Here is a 17,663-nt window from a genome sequence, read left to right on the forward strand (position 1 = left end):
GTATTTTCAACAAAAGAAATTAAAACGTCGAAATGATGCACCATCTTGAATGGTATCTGAGGAGAGAGATCGCAGTGCAAAGGATTGAAAGAATAATCTGGGAATAAGTCTGCATCTCCTTACCTCACAAGCTTGATAAAATTTGCTTGCGAAGGATTCGTACTGATGGCGTTGGCATTCCTTTTATGTATCTCGCACGTTGCTTTGAGTTGGCATTGCGGCTCCGTCACGCCGTATTTTTCCAAAGCTGTTTCAACGGATATCAGCAGATCCAGCAACTGCTGCGCGTAGGCCAAGTCCCTCCTTGTCCGATGGCGATTCAGAACCCGGCCAGAGTCCTTCGAATTCGGTTGAAGTCGCTTCCCCATCAGCAGGGGAAGCAGCATTCCGACTGCCCGGTAGACAGGGATGCCGGCCAGTCCCAGCATGATCATCTCTACAAGATTCGGACCCTCCAGCTGTTTGCCAGCCCATACATCGCCTGGGTAGTTGAGACTTTGACCGATAGATGACGCCACCAAACCGAGAAGAATAAACCAATAATGTGTGCATTTGATAAACTCCATTTCTGGAAGAAAAAAATGGAATATGTTCATAAAGGATTATTTATTTTAAGAATATAACAATATCACCAGTTTTAATCAACTACCTGTTTTTCAAATTATTTTTTTAATTAAAAATTGTCATTCAAAATCTCATAATAATGCTTTAAAAATTATTAATCATGTAAATTAGATTATCGGCAATTATTTTACAATCGGAGAGTTTTAGTCAAATTGGTGAGTAATTCCTATTATTTATCCGAACATGTGATTCTTTTTTTAATATAATAGTAAAATTTTGTTAATTAACAGATTTTTTTAAGTTGTAATCCAAGCTAAAAATTGTTTCTATTTTTTAATTATTCTTGCTATTTCAATATTGTCACCTTATGTAAAATGCAAATGTTTTCTTTTAAAAAAAGATTTTAAGTACGTTTTATTATAATTGTATTGTTTATTTTGAAACTTTGTAGTACATTTGTTACATTAAAATATGCGGGGGTGTCCATCCTGTTTAAAAGTTGTCTTCTGATAAAATTATTGGTCAGAAAGTTAGGAAATTTTGTATAGGAATTTATAAAGGGATGGGAATTTTGCCTCGATAGAAATTTGCTAACCGCGCTCAATGTTGTTTACTTTGATCGTCAATTGCAACTTTGACTTCATAAGAAAGCGAAGAGAAGCTTGAGAAACTGAATATTTAAGATATCCCAGAAAAGTACATGCATTGCTCAACAGGAAAATAAAATTTTTTTCTTGCAACTGTGCACTTTCTAAAAAATTTGTAAATCTTTAATGAAGAAAGAGAAGTTAATTTTCAAACCAATCGCTTTTGGAACGGTAAAAATTCGTTCTTCATCAGTTGCAATTTTCTATAAATATTTGGTTTGCATTTTTACAATCTTGTTGGGTGTTTCCATTTGGTACAATAAAATACTAAATGTTTACTGATTTATTGATTGGTTTTGATTTAGTTATATTTTACAAACGAGTGAATTAACTTTCGCATTACGCGCTCTGTTGATCTTTTCAGACAAATTCATAAATCAATCCTTATGACAAGCGCAAGTGGTGTTTAAAGAATGTAATTTTGTACAAATATCGAAGAATGCGTTATTTTTTTATTTATTTTGATTCAGCCCTTTAAATAACCTTTAATAATGTGTGTATAACCCCTGAAAATTACTGTGAAAGACTCATTCAACCTCCGATCAGAAGTATGAAAATAATGTTTAAGTCGATAAATTTTCTTTTTAATATCTCATAAAATTTTAAAGAGACAATGCATGAAACTCTATGCCCTTATAGATGAGTGTAAAAAAAATATTTCATTCATTGACACTTTTTCGCTATAGAAGCTATATAAGAACTTTATTTTTGCTACTTTTTAATTTTACCTCTACAGAAGTCACAGTATTTCCATATATTGGGCATCTTATTAGATGAAACTTTACAATTATATTTTTAATTGCTGCAGATAAGAAAATTAATGCTTGTTCCTTTTTTTTGGGGGGGGGCGGCATCCCGTATTTATTTATAACTCCCTCTGTCCGAAAATATGGTATTCATTTTATAATTAATTTTGTTCGAATTTATCCTACACATTTAGAAGAAATTGCAATTTCAGTTAAAGTACATTAAGTTTATCTTTACTAATAATAATGAAGAAAGTGTGTGACCCTTACCTACAGCTAACAAACTTAGAACATATATATATCACGGGGTAGAGGAAAATGTGCGCCTTGAAGCAATTTTTTAAAAATTTAATTAAAATTTTAATTGATATTAAGCTGAAAATTTGGCATTTTTTAGCAATAACCTCCGAAAATATCCATGCTCAAAAATTAATTTTACACTGTTTCAAACATAAAAACTTTTCATACTAATGATATCAATCTAATAATCGTGAGAATTTATGCTGAATTTTGGTAATTCTTTAAAAAATAGTTTTTAATATTTCCTTTATTTATTTTTATTTATATATTTATTCCCAATAGACAATATTGTTACCTTAAAATAAAATCTTTTTTCATTATTTAATCAAATATTCAATTATTATTGTCCATTATTGAAAGCTAAAGAAGAAGGATTTTGTTTAATATCTGTCTAGTTTACAAGGCGATTAAAAAAATAGTTACAGTAGCGCGAAAGTTGGAAGAAAGATGAACTGGTCACTTGCGTTTTTAATAGCGCTATGATGTTATGGGAATGTCTTCATTAAGAAAGTCCGTGTATGCTATAAAGAAAACATAATTATGATTTTTAAAATGACTTTACTAACAAACAATTTGGCGGAATCATAGACATGATTTGTCTTAAAGCTAGTTAACTAATATTCCTAGCGAACCAGCTAATAGTTGTCAATATATGCTCATAAAATTCAGAAGATGAAACTATTTTAGTGGAAATAAGATCCAGGGTCCTGGAAATAAGTCATAGTTGCTGATTTACTTCAATTTCAACAGCAACCTTATTAATAGCACAATATTTCAATTTTTGATCGTTCTTCTTTTGCAATAACTTTTCAGTATATCAATGAATGCACTGTAAATTATTGCTTTGATGTATTTTTTGTACATAATCATAATTTCATTCTAATTCTTGATTTTTGGGTATGACTGGTGTTACTTTATTTTAAACAAAGTGTTATTGTTTAACAAAGTTTAAACAAAGTTTATTGCAATAAAAGCTTTCCGATTTCTCAAAAAGAAGTAGGCTAGTTAAAATCTTTTCAAAAATTGTCTCAAATATGTTGCAAGATTATTAAGATGTTTGCTTGCTTCAACTTACTTTAAACCATGTACCATACTGTTCGTTTCAAGATCCCGAGATTTGCATTTATCGGCGTTTGTACTTCGCTATCATGATCAGGAAAGATGAGCAGTTATTACGCTTTCGAAATTCCGCGAATAACCTGAATCCACTCTGTTGATATATGTAAACATCTTCTTTTATCTTTCCTCCCGCAATTTTTTGAGGGGGGGGGAACCTTTTGATGCATGCGCAAAAAAAACTGAGTTTTCTGAAATTAGGAAATAAGCAGTTTTTTTAAGATGGAAAGAATATTATTCACTATTTTTCATGTATTTCATACTAAAAGTAAGTTAAATTGTAAATTTAAAAAAAACTGTTTAAGAATCATTATTGTACTAATTTTTACATTCTCTTTATTAATTTGTATTTTCGGATGAATAGAATGACTATTCGAAATCATGAACAGTTTGAAATTAGAGAAATTCTCAAAATTGCTTAGACCAGCAGGTCCTTATACTAACCTAAATCAGGTTTCATATACTAATCCTTAATTAACTACCCCAGCAGTCCATACATAGCTATTTAATTTCGATTTTTAATTATTTCAAGAGATTTTATTTGCACTTTTCACATTAACAACTGAATTAAGTAATCATACGACATATTCTGGTTTAGAAATAATTCATTGTTTTGATTCAATTCTTATGCACACTTGAAAGGCTTATTTTTATTTCATTTCGATTCATTTTCATTTCGGTTGGAAGTTACGGAACTAGAATCGAACCAAATAATCCGGAATGAAAAATAAGTTAGAAAAAGAGCTATCTTGTTTCGTACTTTGAATTTCTAATAAGTTTAATAAAAGCATATACGCTTCTTTGCACATTAAAAGCATTTTTTTTTAATTTTCAATTGTTTGTCTATAATTTATTATCCGATTTTGAAATCAGTTTTCACTGCCGTGTGGCACGAAGCATAGAGATTGAAAATTTAATGAAACTAAGTTCTGAAAGTATTAAAATACTGTTTGTAAATGTTAAAGTCTAGTATATACCTAAATGTACAATCGTCGATAAAAACATCTCTATACAGACCGACAGACGATCAATCCCTAGTTAGATTTGTCTCAAAATAGGAAAGATGTCTACATAATCGATATCAAATCTATGTACTGAATATTATCTATCCATCTCTTTTCGTTTTGTAGTTATTCTGTTAACTTACATTCGGATACCCACACTGACAGATTTCCTCTGCATGGTTGTTTGCTCAAAATGTGATAGAAATCTACAATCTACGTGTATATTTCATCCATCTAGCTCAAAGACTTTTTCAGTTATATTTATCACAGACCGACGACATAAGAGCAAAAATGTGTTTTTCGAACTCGGAAAGGTCTAAATGATGGAGATTCGTCAAAATTTCGAGTTCAAATACTTTGTCTCTTGTTTTTTTTTTTTTTTTTTTTTTTTAAATAAGTTACTAGGCCCTCTCACCTTTCCGATGACCCGATACTGTAAAATTTGTTTAAATAAAAAATAATGTTTCAAATAAATAAAATTATCTTTTTAATAAGTAATTTTTACATTAAATGCCAATTTTTATCTTTTGTTTGATTTTAATTTTCTAAATAAGCAGGTTTTCCCGAAGATGCATTGAAATACGATTATTTTTCTTTTATGAGAACATTTTTCTGAATCCGTTTGACTAATTTATGTGCAAAATAATATAAATAAAAACAGTTTTAAAAAACACAATTGTATTAGAGAAAGAAGAAATTATTTTTATTCCCTTTTCTTATTATTCGAAGAAAGCATTTCCTTTTTCTAGTCTTTAATTTATAACATTTAATTATTTTTATTTTGCACTACCAAACAGCTTCACCGGTGAAGATTTAACATTAAATTTAATCAATCTATTTCATGGCAATGAAGCTACGAAAGCATGAAACAAGAGAAATGAAGTAACAGTGTGCAAAAAAGAAATCATTTTCGTTACTTAGAATGGCTGCAACAAGATTTACTCCAAATCACTTGATAAATACAAATTCAGATTCATTGAAAGTAAGTTGCTCACTATATATTATTTATATATTAATCGGTTGCACATTGCACTCATATCAGCATTGCCATATTAAATATTATTCACACAATTATCTTCAAAAATAAAACAAATGCTTGTGCTGCAAGAAAAAAAATTATTTACTTTTCTTTTTGTGATGGCTTGCATCTGATTTTTTTTTTTCTTTTCTGATTATTAAACAAATTACAATCGTCATTAATGCTTTTAGCCGTTTTGTCCGCACATCAAATTATCCATCATGAAACTCATAAGCTAAAATTTTCATTTGTTTGGTGTAAAATTTAGGAATACATCATTTTAAGAATTCTTAACTGAATGAGTGAAACAACATTCATCGGCGGGGAGGGGGGGTATCATTTAAAAAAAGGATTGTAGAGAAAACAAAATAATTGAGGTGTTAAAGTTAATTTGAAAACATTTTCTTTGCTTTAAGTTTTAACATCCAAAACAAGTAAGCGAATGTTTTTATTTTTTCTCCCTGTTTTGCATTTTACTAATATTTAAGGAAAATGTCCTTGACAAGTATTAAAATTAAGGACATTTTAGGTGGAGATAGTTTGTTTAAAATAGCACAGAGCAGGGCGTAACATTTAAAGACAGAATATCTCATCAGCCGTCCTAACCTTCACATTTTAACGGAAAAGGGGAATTTATAAATGTCTTCGTGTCATCTAAAAACATTTCTTTTCATTGAAATTTCTCTGTCAATCTAATAGTAACAACAAAAAAATTAATTATTTTCAACTTATTAATTTATTTCAAATTGATTTTTCTAAACTGTTCACCAACAAACATACAATCTTGAATCATGGAACATCAATTACTCGAGATTTACAGATGATTTTTAAAGATCACAAGTATAAAAAAATCTCCAGATAAGCATAAACTGCACAAATAAAGAAAATTCTTCCTCTGCCTTTTCTTTGCACGCACACACAAAATGATGCACTTTATGCTTCTTGATGTAGTGAAGAAACTGAATGTATATTTCAGAAGTCTTTTATTCGAAGAGGAACAAAAATTTGATTTACATTTTTAGTGTCAAGATCACAAGCCGAATGACATTCAATCCAAGTGTAGTGGTCCCACAAACAGGCAGACAGACAGAAATTGTTGTTTGCCTGTTTGTGCGACCACTACACTTGGATTGAATCTAATATTTCATACAAATCTACAATTCTAATAATAAAAAAAATGTCAACCACATTTTATTCCTTTAGCTTGGTTTTGATAACAATATCAGTTTTTGAGCTATGGTACTGGAGAAGAGACTGTAATTTGGAAAAATATTATGGTATAAAAGCCCCAGGTTACTCCGCCGCAATATACTATATTACCTTGGAGAAAATTTAAAGAAGTATAATTTAAACACTATAAAAAACAACATTTAAAAAAATGTACAACAATTATTTAATTGATGCTGTCTCATTTTCCGAGAGGTTTCTGTGCCTCGGCCCTCGAAATAGAAAGTAAAATAAACACTTCCTTATTCGAAGAAAATAATTATTTTGAAATTTTACTGATAATTAAATAATAATAAATATTACAATTACTGGCAATTTTGACATTTTGACAACAGGAAATGTATTTCCAGGACTAAGCTAATCTAAGAAATTATACATATCTCTGAATCTAGTTTAAATTCTAATTTATTTCCTATTTTTTTAATCTTAAATTAGTCCCTATTAACTTATTCTAAAATTTTCTTCTCTTTTCTGATCCAAATCCCGCTTTTCATTTAATTTTTTCCAACACGCGCCCTCAAAAATGGATGACAAACAGAACACTTAAAAATTTCAGAATAGGGGTATAAATCCCTAATACCACACCATTCCTTCCAAAAGTACCTAAGATTCATTTTCATAAATCGACACGTATCAAAGAAATCCCTATAAGAATCTCTCAGTAAGAGTACTAAGGGGGAAACAACTTCTTACAATTTCATTCTTGTGTTCTACCGCGAACACAAGTATTCCCATGTAGAAATTATACCCTCCCATGGGAAAAAAATTCTAATAATTTCAAAAAAATTGTATTCTTTCTATCGGCATAACTGCTCCAAAATGAACTGCATTTTTATATAAAGATTACATATAATAAACTGAATCGGATGACGTGCTTTAAATCGAAATATAGCGTTTCAGGTAAACCTCTCATCTATCTTGTATCGTCATCCTGAGTAGCATTTACTTTCTGCAAAGCACAACAATGTGCCTCCAGGGAAAAAAAGGGCGTGAAGCGTTATTTGGGGTTAACGCCCGAATAGAATTTTTACATAAAGCATGCTTTAAAGCTACATTTTACACATTTACATTGAACCCAGATAGTGGTGATAATCAAGACGATATATTTCCTTACCAAAAGTAGTAGTTCTTAATAATAACAACAACAACAAATCTGACATCCTGAATTTACTTTTATGGTGATTGAACGAACATGTTGGTTGATCTGTCACACATTCAACGACAGAGCAAAGCCGCTTATTCCAGCCTCAACATCTTCTCCTTTGCATTTATTAGAGGAGAAAACTTTTCGCTGACAATCTGATGAGACTGAAATTTAATTTTGTTTTAAAATGTATGCACCCAGTTTATTGAATTTTTAAATAATCAGATTCACAGACAAGTTTCAAAATGACCTTAGAAAGGTTTGAAACCTAAAGATTCTTTAAGGCTTAGGAACTGGATTTTAAAATAATGCTTAAATCGACAGCTATCAAATCCTTGTCAGATTTTGTCCAATAATTGTTACAAATCTGCAGTTTTGATTATAAAATGATGGCCTAAATTTCATCCACATTATCATTATTGATTTTTAAGTTATTGAGACCACGTGCATACGATCGATAGAGGCGCAGATTTGCTGCGGATGCATATTGTGCCAGTTTTGATGGGAATTTGAAGTTTCAGTGTTGAGGCATGGACTAAATTGCAGCGGCCTAGGCCGCTGAACGGGCTCACAAAACATTTCCAACCAATCGGAGTGATCTCCACAGAATTTTCTCCATTACTCTCTAATAATAGTATTATCCCCACCCCACAAACAATTCTGGACCTTGGCCAAGGCAGACAATACCTTACATCGCATTGGCGTACAGTAGTTAAAAAATATTAACCTGTGACATGGATTTAGTATTTTTACTGATTACTTAGGATTTGTCTGATCCTTGGCGAGTTTTGGGCGATTAATGAATGGCATGCGGTTAGCGGTATTCGAAATTGTGCGTTAGGCGCATTTTTCCCAATTGATTGATACCAAAATGACACAGAATTACAATTGCAGTCACAAAATCACTTACCAAATTTGATATATTTAAGTCACTGCGTTTTTGAGCTATCGCATTTACATGCTTCTGAAATTGCAGACAGTCAGCCGTTCAACCTGTCTTAGGATTTGTCTCAAAATTTGATGGATTTAATATCTGTATTGTAGACATCTGCGTACCCAATTTTATCTTTGTATCTCTCTTCTTTTTGTACTTATCGTATTAACTTTTGTGTGATCAGTTGGACAGATCAGATTTCATCAGAATAACTGATCTGATCAGATCAGATTAAATTTCCTCAGAATAGAGTTTGCTCAAAATTGAATAGAAATCTACAAATTTGGTGTAAAGAATCACACACCAATTTTCATCGTCTACCTCAAAGCATGCGAGTTATCTGTGTCATAGAAAGACAGACGTACATTTTCCCAAAAACGTATTTTTCGAACTTAGGGAGGTCTGAAACATAGGATTTCGTCAAAATTTCGAGTTCGAATTTTTTGAGGATGGCAGTATTTTCTCCATACTGTTTATACGACAAAGAAGAAAGAGAAGAGAATCGATTTTTTTTCTCTTTATTTATAGACAGGATTCAATTCTATGAACACCATTTTTCCTTATTTAAATTGTTTTGTCGTGCTCAACATATAAATATGATTTTCAGAGTTGTTGCCGGCTCTGCAGTGCTAAAGTAACGATTGAATGAGGTTATGAAATAAGGTAATAAATAAATGATTGATTAGGGATGTGAAATGAATGGAATAATAGTGTTCGTCAAGTTAGGACATAAATCATTTTTGCTTCACATTAAAAAAAAATTATGGCTTTGCGAAATCAATTTCAATTGTTTCAAAATATTTGAATTTTTAGTGCATCTGATCACTTTGTAGAGTTCTGCGATTCCTCAGCTGTCCATTCAGGGAAAAAAAATAAGTGAACTTGTTTTCGCAGATGCATGAAAGAAGCCGCTGAAAATATTGATTCTACACCTCTTGTTCTTACTTATTAAACGAAGAAAGTGCTCATAATCTAAAATAATTTTAATATTATGGAATTATTCTTAGACTTTTAATTCTATTTTTTTTCTGGTTTACTACATTTCTTACTAACGTCGTGTTGAAATTTCATCTAAATTTTTTTTGTTAATTCGATTTTTTTTAAAATTGTTTTCATTTCCGAATATTTTTTCGGAAGGCTGAATAAGTTTTCACATCTACGCAAAAGTTTTATTACGCTTTTTTGACTATCAAAATGCTGCATATTATTGAGTTAGTACAATTTATTTATTTATTTATTAAGGCTGGTGACTTTTATTTTATAATTGTCACTGCTTATTTACTAATTAAAATTAATAAATATTATTATTTAATCTTCGCGGTCATTTTTGGCTAAATTATTTATCTCTGCTTTCTCATTTATAAACTTTGCTTTGTGTAAAATATATTTTAAATCATTCGAATTTTTATTGTGATTTGTTCTATTTAAATCATATTTTACATCATATTTTAAGTTACTTTTTACTCTTCAAGCTGTCAATAATTTTAACTTCATTTTTTTAGTTCTTGTAAATGAACTTTAAACTAGACAATCTCCACTATTTGACATGAGCTGTGAAATCTCTGGAGTTCTCATCGATTCCAAAAGAAATTTAGCCTCAAGAAAATTTTAAAATAAATAAAAATTATCTGGTTTTGAATTGAAAATAAAAAACGTGAACAAGTAGTTCAACTGTCAAGACAATTAGTCCCACTATAATGACTGTTTTTGCTCTTATTCATAGCTGTCAACACTATATTTAAATAAGGAATACAACACTCACCCGAAAAAACAAGAGAGTGCCGAACGCCAGTGGAGCTCCTCGCGTCGATCCTCAAGTGTCAAGTGAAGACAGGCGAGCGAACGAAATCCTTCTCTGTCTTCAGAAAAGGATGCCGCTGTTCGGCAGGCGATTCCGAAGGTAGATTCGACAAAAAGAAAAAAAAAGGAAGCTCCGACTGTGATGCCGTTTATTTCACGAAGCGCTCTGACCCTTTTTAGTCAGCAACCACGTGATCACCGTCTCGTGTGTTTGTTTTTTGCAAGCAACCTTGTAAATGCGCTTGCCCGAGTTCGGTCGTTTGCCCTACTCATTTGAACGGCATTCTGCAAAGAATCTGGGATGCAATTAGACCTAATGACCGGAAGACGATTGAACCCTGAATAACGCACAGCTATTGTTCATAAAGTACAACAAATGGCAATTTGAAGGTTATTAAAAATATTAATGGGCCTAAATTTAACTGTGCACTGCTGTGGGTCAGCGAATGATTCGTGGAAATTTTCGAGTAACATTTTTATGATCCATAACAGAACAATGCATTGGGATTTTAGGCTATTCCCTCTTTCAATACAAAATTTATACCAGCAGACTAATTTTCATAATTTACGAATTAAAGACAGATAATCATATTTGCTGAAGAGTTCAATTTTCTATTTCCTTACGAACGATTATAAATGAAACATCAAATTGCCCCACAACATTACAAACAATAGTTTCGCTCATGGCTTTACAATGGCGTTTCTTTTTCAAACTATAAATTCTATTCCATACGATTCGAGACGTGTAATAATCATGAATAAGTAATATAGTATCATATAATGAGAAATGTATCATATAATGAGAAATGTATCATATAATGAGAAATGTATCATATAATGAGAAATGTATCATATAATCAGTAATGTATCATATAATCAGTAATGTATCATATAATCAGTAATGTATCATATAAGAGTATGATATAATCAGTAATGTATCATATAAGAGTATGATATAATCAATAATGTATCATATAATAGTATGATATAATCAATAATGTATCATATAATAGTATGATATAATCAATAATGTATCATATAATAGTATGATATAATCAATAATGTATCATATAATAGTATGATATAATCAATAATGTATCATATAATAGTATGATATAATCAATAATGTATCATATAATAGTATGATATAATCAATAATGTATCATATAATAGTATGATATAATCAGTAATGTAGTATCATGTGCAAGAACATCGCGAATTGTGAGGTATCAAATGGTCTCTCCTTGATCTTATTCTAAATTTGGTACTAGAAAAGATTAAGCGGAAATATTAATGTTTAAATTATCTGTATTTCCTTCTGCAATTAAATTCAAACGAAAATATGCTTTGATGGTGGATTCAATACTACATCCATTATTCATTTTAGATGCTTTTTCTTTTTTTTTCTTGCAATAGATAATAACCACCAATAATTCAATAAGTTCTTCAGATTCAAATCTTTTGAATGTCCATTCAAATCTATCAATCGTCTTGACAGCAAACAATTGAAAATCAGTGAAAATCATTTTCTTTTCAATGCTGAAATTCTATGAAAATAATCGCAAGCATACTGAAAGATCCATAGATATTTTAGCTTATAACATTGGTCAGTTTATTAGAATGAAGTGGTCTCTGAAGCAACATGTTTTGAGTTCTCATAAAAACAAGGTAATCAATCAGTTATTGCTATTAATCTAATATTTTTCCTATATATAACTACGCTATTTTCCGTTGTAGACGATTCAGCCTTTTCTAAACCAGAATTAATTTCTGACACTTCAAAAGTGTCCAGATATCATCACTCGCCCCACCTTCTTGAATTTTAAACTATTTATACATTTTGCATATGCCTGGGTTCTGTATGACCTCTGGGTTCAATGACCTCTTCTTGGTATCAAATTTCTTTCCACTAATACCATCAATTTTAACTTTACCTCTACCTCTGCTATAATAAAAATGAATATGTCTACGTTGGCGCTGTACAGGTCATTTCACCGACAATTATTAAATTTGGCACATGTATTCTTTAGAGGGTGAAAATATTCACTTCAGAACGATTATCTTATTGAAATTTTAATCCTAATTTTAATTAATTAAAAATTAAGCGGAATGTTGGCATTTTCCCACGTTAATTTCGAAAAATATTATCACACGAAACCTTTACGCCTAACCAAAATTTAAACAATTGTCTTTTTAATAATACCAATTTAATACTCGCACGAATTTTATTATTATCATTTTTTTTGTAATTTTTAAAAAAATGTTTACTTAATTTCAAACAATAGATTATATTATTGTTCTGAAATTCAAGCCATCTTCATTGTTTCATGAAATTTATCGCTTCTTTTCCATAGTTGAAGGTTTCTCACTAATATCTGTGCAGTTTTTACAAGGTTAAAATAAAAAAGTGAAGCTACAATATCACGAAATTTAGAAGTCAGATGAATTGGGTATTATTTAGTTTTTAATACCGCTACTGAAACTGTCTCTTTATCAAAAAGGATCATAAAACAGAACTAAGACAAGTAAAATAACGCGGTTTTAATGCTAGACAATTTGGCAGAATCATGAACATCAAGTTATAAGACACGTTTTATCTAAAATCACCCGGTTGATTTAGGTTATTAGTAATAAATAAAATTGTGTAAATGCTAGAAATATTATTTAAATGACCGATAGAAGAGCAGCTCAACTTTATAAGAGTTTGTAACGGTATTTCTTTGACTTATCTTTAGACCACAAATGTATTTCCAATAAATTAATTACAAAGACATTATGGAATTTTACTTACATTTATTGATATTTTCTTACAAAAACAAATATACATCAAAAATGCACTGAAAACACTGAAACCAGCTCATGTGATTAACAATTATATACAAGATGAAAATAATACATAGAATTTTTCCCAATCAACAGAATTATGCAAATCTATGTCTCTGAAAAGTTGTAAAGCAATCAACTCACTTGGCTTTTACTAAAAATGCCTATTGAATCGTTTGTGAACATAAAATGATGCTTGCAAAATACTTTTCAGTTGAGCAATTAAGTCGCCATTATTTTTATGAGAAAGCATTCAACTGCCAATCATTTAATCACTGTATCTTTACAATGAAATCTTTCTTTCAATGACTTTCTTTTTTTTCTTGTAAGTAATAATGAGAAATAATGATGAAATTACTTGTATTTCCCAAAATTTATTTTTTATAAAAATGATTTAAAATAACACATTATGTGGTGCAGTTTCCTAGTGATTTTCTCTGTCAAATGAATAACATTTCTTTTTAAAAAATATAAAATACGAAATGATTTCATCTATAATTTTAGAAAAAGAAGAAATGCTAATTATTTTTAGAAACAATTGTCTTTCATCATGAAATATTTTAGCATATTTCAAAATTTCATACATGTGTTCATATTAATTTAAAAAATTGCAGAATTTAAAAAAGTGCAGGTCAAAAGTCATATATTTTACCAATCTTTGAAACTTAACTTTTAACTATTGATATGTTCGTGTTCATAAAAATAGTACAAATGTGAAAATTTTGACTATTTTTACCTGATAAATTTTTGTTGTTTAAGGATTTTCTATCGCCTAATAAACCATGTCGTAAAAACTCAAAAAAAAAACCCATAGAAATATGCATATGATAGAGATTCATTCCCTTAAGAGCAATTCTATCTGGAATATTACCAGTGGCGCAATTAGTCGGTATGACAGCAAGTATTTTTAGAGATAACCCATTTTTCAATCTTGGAAGATAGGAAAGTAACTATAGGACAGTATCCATATAGTTATAAGATCTCGGACACAGCCTAAAGAAAGCATGGGTCATTGGCACTTTAGGAGTCTTGCCACCCTATAATGATGCGACTGTACAAGACAAAAGTAACTGGGAAATGCAGCAATTGACGGTGATTTGATCACAGCACACTGAAATTATTTCTGACTCAGAAATAAAAATAAGAAAATACCATGCACTGATAATTAAAAGTATATCAGCACACGGGAGATTTCCCGCATATTTTCAAACATTTGGAAGAATGCAGGAAAATAAATGCATTTGTGGAGGAATCGGTACTGTTTACCACTATTTAAAGGAATGCATAGAAATCTCGGAATGAAGAAATAATCTGAAAGCAGAAAGTAATGACTTAAGCTCAGTACTGATGGCGCCAGAAAATCTTAAAATACTAAAAAACATGATGGTGAAATTTTACAGTTTTTTTGCCAAAAATTTAAAGTTTAAAAGTGTTTGCCTTTTTTTCTGTTGTGGGACGTACATTTGGAGGAACACAGAGAATTCTGAGAAGGTTTTCTCAAAGTGTTGACCTACTGCTCGTAAAACAGGATGATAAATGTAGGGCAAGATGAGGAGGCAGGTCAAAGATTGACCACTTGTGACATAGGACCTATTGCCTAGAAGAGGATGCCAGTTCGGAAGATTTGTCTGTAATATGGAGGGATTATGTTAAAGACAGCAGTCGGCTACAACAAATCCTGTAGATACTGCTTCTTTCAGTGATGGCATGGTGGTCGGCTGTACACAAGAAGAAGAAAGCACGACTGAAATTCACATACTTGGTATATAAAGAGTCAGTATGTAACGATATAAAATTGCCGCAACTTCTGCAAAAGTTGATTGCAGTCTCATTGACATAGTTCCATTAAAAGGCTGTCAAATTCGACAGTTACTGCCTACAAGGTGCAGTGAGAGTAGACGGAGCCACAGTTCTTCTGGAGAAGACCTGCACTTGCTGCGTTCAGGATGTCCTTCAGAATTGATTTTGTCAAATCAGATGCGTCCATCTCCTCAATCTTGCTTTCAAGTCTGAAAGAATAATGGATAAAATCGACATTAGAAATTCATTTAAAAATGATTTAATGAATCGTGATTCCCGCTGATATTTTTAAATCACCCAAAGGAATAAGTAAGTGGGGAATTTATTGAAGTGTATATTCCCAATGGTTTTCTGTGATGACATTCATATGTTAGTGTAATTTTTCACTACATCTTAGTAATCAAGAAAACCGAATGAAAACTGTATGTGCCATAAGTAAAGTTGCACTTTGCAAAAACTGTTTTGCAATGTATCATACATAGAAATGCCATGAATATTGTTAGATATGTAAATGGTAAAAGGCAATGAAATTGTTCTAAAATATTAAACTAGAGACTGAAATTTTCACTGTATTTTATATGGTCACCCCAACCCCTATAGGACACATGTATCCCATTTAAAAAGACCACTGGGACACATATGACCCACCTCAAAAATTACACCTATAGTTAAATTTTGTTTTTATTTTAGCAGAATATAGCTATTTATACTTCATTTGAAACATTAGAACCCTAAATTATCTTAATTTTGGAAAAGAAAAAAAACTGGTATTGAAAGGGTTAAACGCTTTCTGCAATAGGAATTAAGATGTGTAAAATTTCGTGGAAATTAAAAGCATGGAATCGCGAAACAGAAAGAAAATGAGAGGGGGTGGGGGAGATGTCTTCACTGGCTGCTTTGGCTCTAGTCTATCCTTAAATATAGAAAAACTATACATTGTCATCGTTAATATACAGGGTGTTTATAAAGTCCCGGACCCATTTTGATGTTTAATAACTCATAAAATAATAAAGATAGATTAAAATTAATAACATAAATGGTTAAATAGACTCAAAAAGTTTCATGACCCTTGTCAATGAACTTCCACGTGTGCCCCCTTCGTCGCACGGAGAATATCAAGTCGATAGTCAATTTCACGCCAGGTAGCGACAAGCATGTCGGCATCCACAGAGCCATTTGCGCACATTATGGCGATTAACAATGCCAGAAACATGAAAGGATGCTTCATCGGAGAACATTATGCTCTTCAGAAAATCAGCAGCATCTTCTATCCTCCTTAGCATATCTGTTGCAAAGGCCATCCTCCTAGGCCTATCGTTCGGTTCCAAAACTTGAACAATTTGAACTTTGTATGCATGCAGTCTTAATTTTTTCTTAATAACCTTGTACACCGTCGAAATTGGCATATCCAATTATGTTGCCGCTGATCTCACAGATATTCTAGGATTGTGTAAAAATGTCTTTCTGACACGCTGAACATCAAAATCACTTGTGCAAGGACGTCTGGAACGTTTCTTATCTTCGATACTTCCAATTTCTAGAAAATTCTTTTTCCACCGCAAGATGCTGTTTTTGGATGGAGGATCTTTTTGGTAAATTCTTCTGAAATTTCTCTGTGCTTGCACTATCGATTTCATTTCTATGAACCACCATAAAATCTGTGCTTTCTCTTGTGGTGTATGCATTCTCCTTAATATCCGCTCGAATAAAACATCACATACAAAAGTACTACATAGAACAAACACATCAAAAGTAAACATAACATTGCAATAGTTGCCAAAAACAAAAGAGAGAAAAATGCAATTAATAAGCAGACAATATTTAGAAAAGTACAGATATTTAGACTGGAAAATGAAATTATCTGAAAATAACCACACGTGCAGACGATATTTACAAAAGTAAAAATATTCAAACCTGATAAGGAAAATATATGAGTTATTCCATCAATAAATGCCATAAGTTTGTTTAGATCTTTATTATTTTACGAGTTATTAAACATCAAAATGGGTCCGGGACTTTATAAACACCCTGTATATAGATAACTATAGAAAAACACATTTTTCCCTTTATTCTAACTTACTTTGTTTCTTTTGACTTCATTTATTTCGCTTAACATTCGAATGAATGAAATGCTTCCAGTTTTGCACGTCGCACTAGAATGTTTTCCTTTCTCAACGATTTGTATAAAACATATAAGAGGGGAAATGAATCTATTTTAGAGGGGTTTCTGTATTACTCGAGGACGTGAATATTGATTCCCAAGTACTTATGAAATTGTTTTGTCGATGCACGCGTTTAAATACAGTTTTTCAATTCAATGTCAATTGTTTAATTCGATTAAAAAGCTTTTATAGAATTTAAAAACAACCTTCTTGTGTGTAAAAAAAAAAATTTGTTGGAATAGAGGTTGACCTCATTAACCTTCCAGCCAACCACCTAGGTGCAGTGTGCAAGTTTGGAGAGAGGGGGTATGCCACTTCAGGTGTCGTCCTCGTCATCTGACCGTGATTCAAAATGACGAGGTCCGCTCCAAAATAGCC

General features: G+C 31.2%; 1 protein-coding gene across 2 annotated transcripts in view; it reads right to left on the bottom strand.

Annotated features, from left to right (window-relative positions):
- Positions 1 to 165: 165 nt before the first annotated feature.
- LOC129972192 (uncharacterized) overlaps positions 166 to 17,663 on the bottom strand; it is a 29,869-nt gene continuing 12,371 nt past the window's right edge. The window contains exon 3 of one of the 2 annotated variants that reach the window (XM_056086223.1): positions 166 to 568. In XM_056086223.1, coding sequence (XP_055942198.1) covers positions 253 to 568 — 316 coding nt within the window. In that variant the 3' untranslated portion in view covers positions 166 to 252. Of the gene's footprint in view, positions 569 to 13,343; positions 15,333 to 17,663 lie in introns of those variants that run through there. The other variant, XM_056086224.1, reaches the window with a different exon arrangement.

The sequence above is a fragment of the Argiope bruennichi genome, chromosome 6 (assembly GCF_947563725.1).
Source record: "Argiope bruennichi chromosome 6, qqArgBrue1.1, whole genome shotgun sequence".
Lineage (NCBI taxonomy): Eukaryota > Metazoa > Arthropoda > Arachnida > Araneae > Araneidae > Argiope > Argiope bruennichi.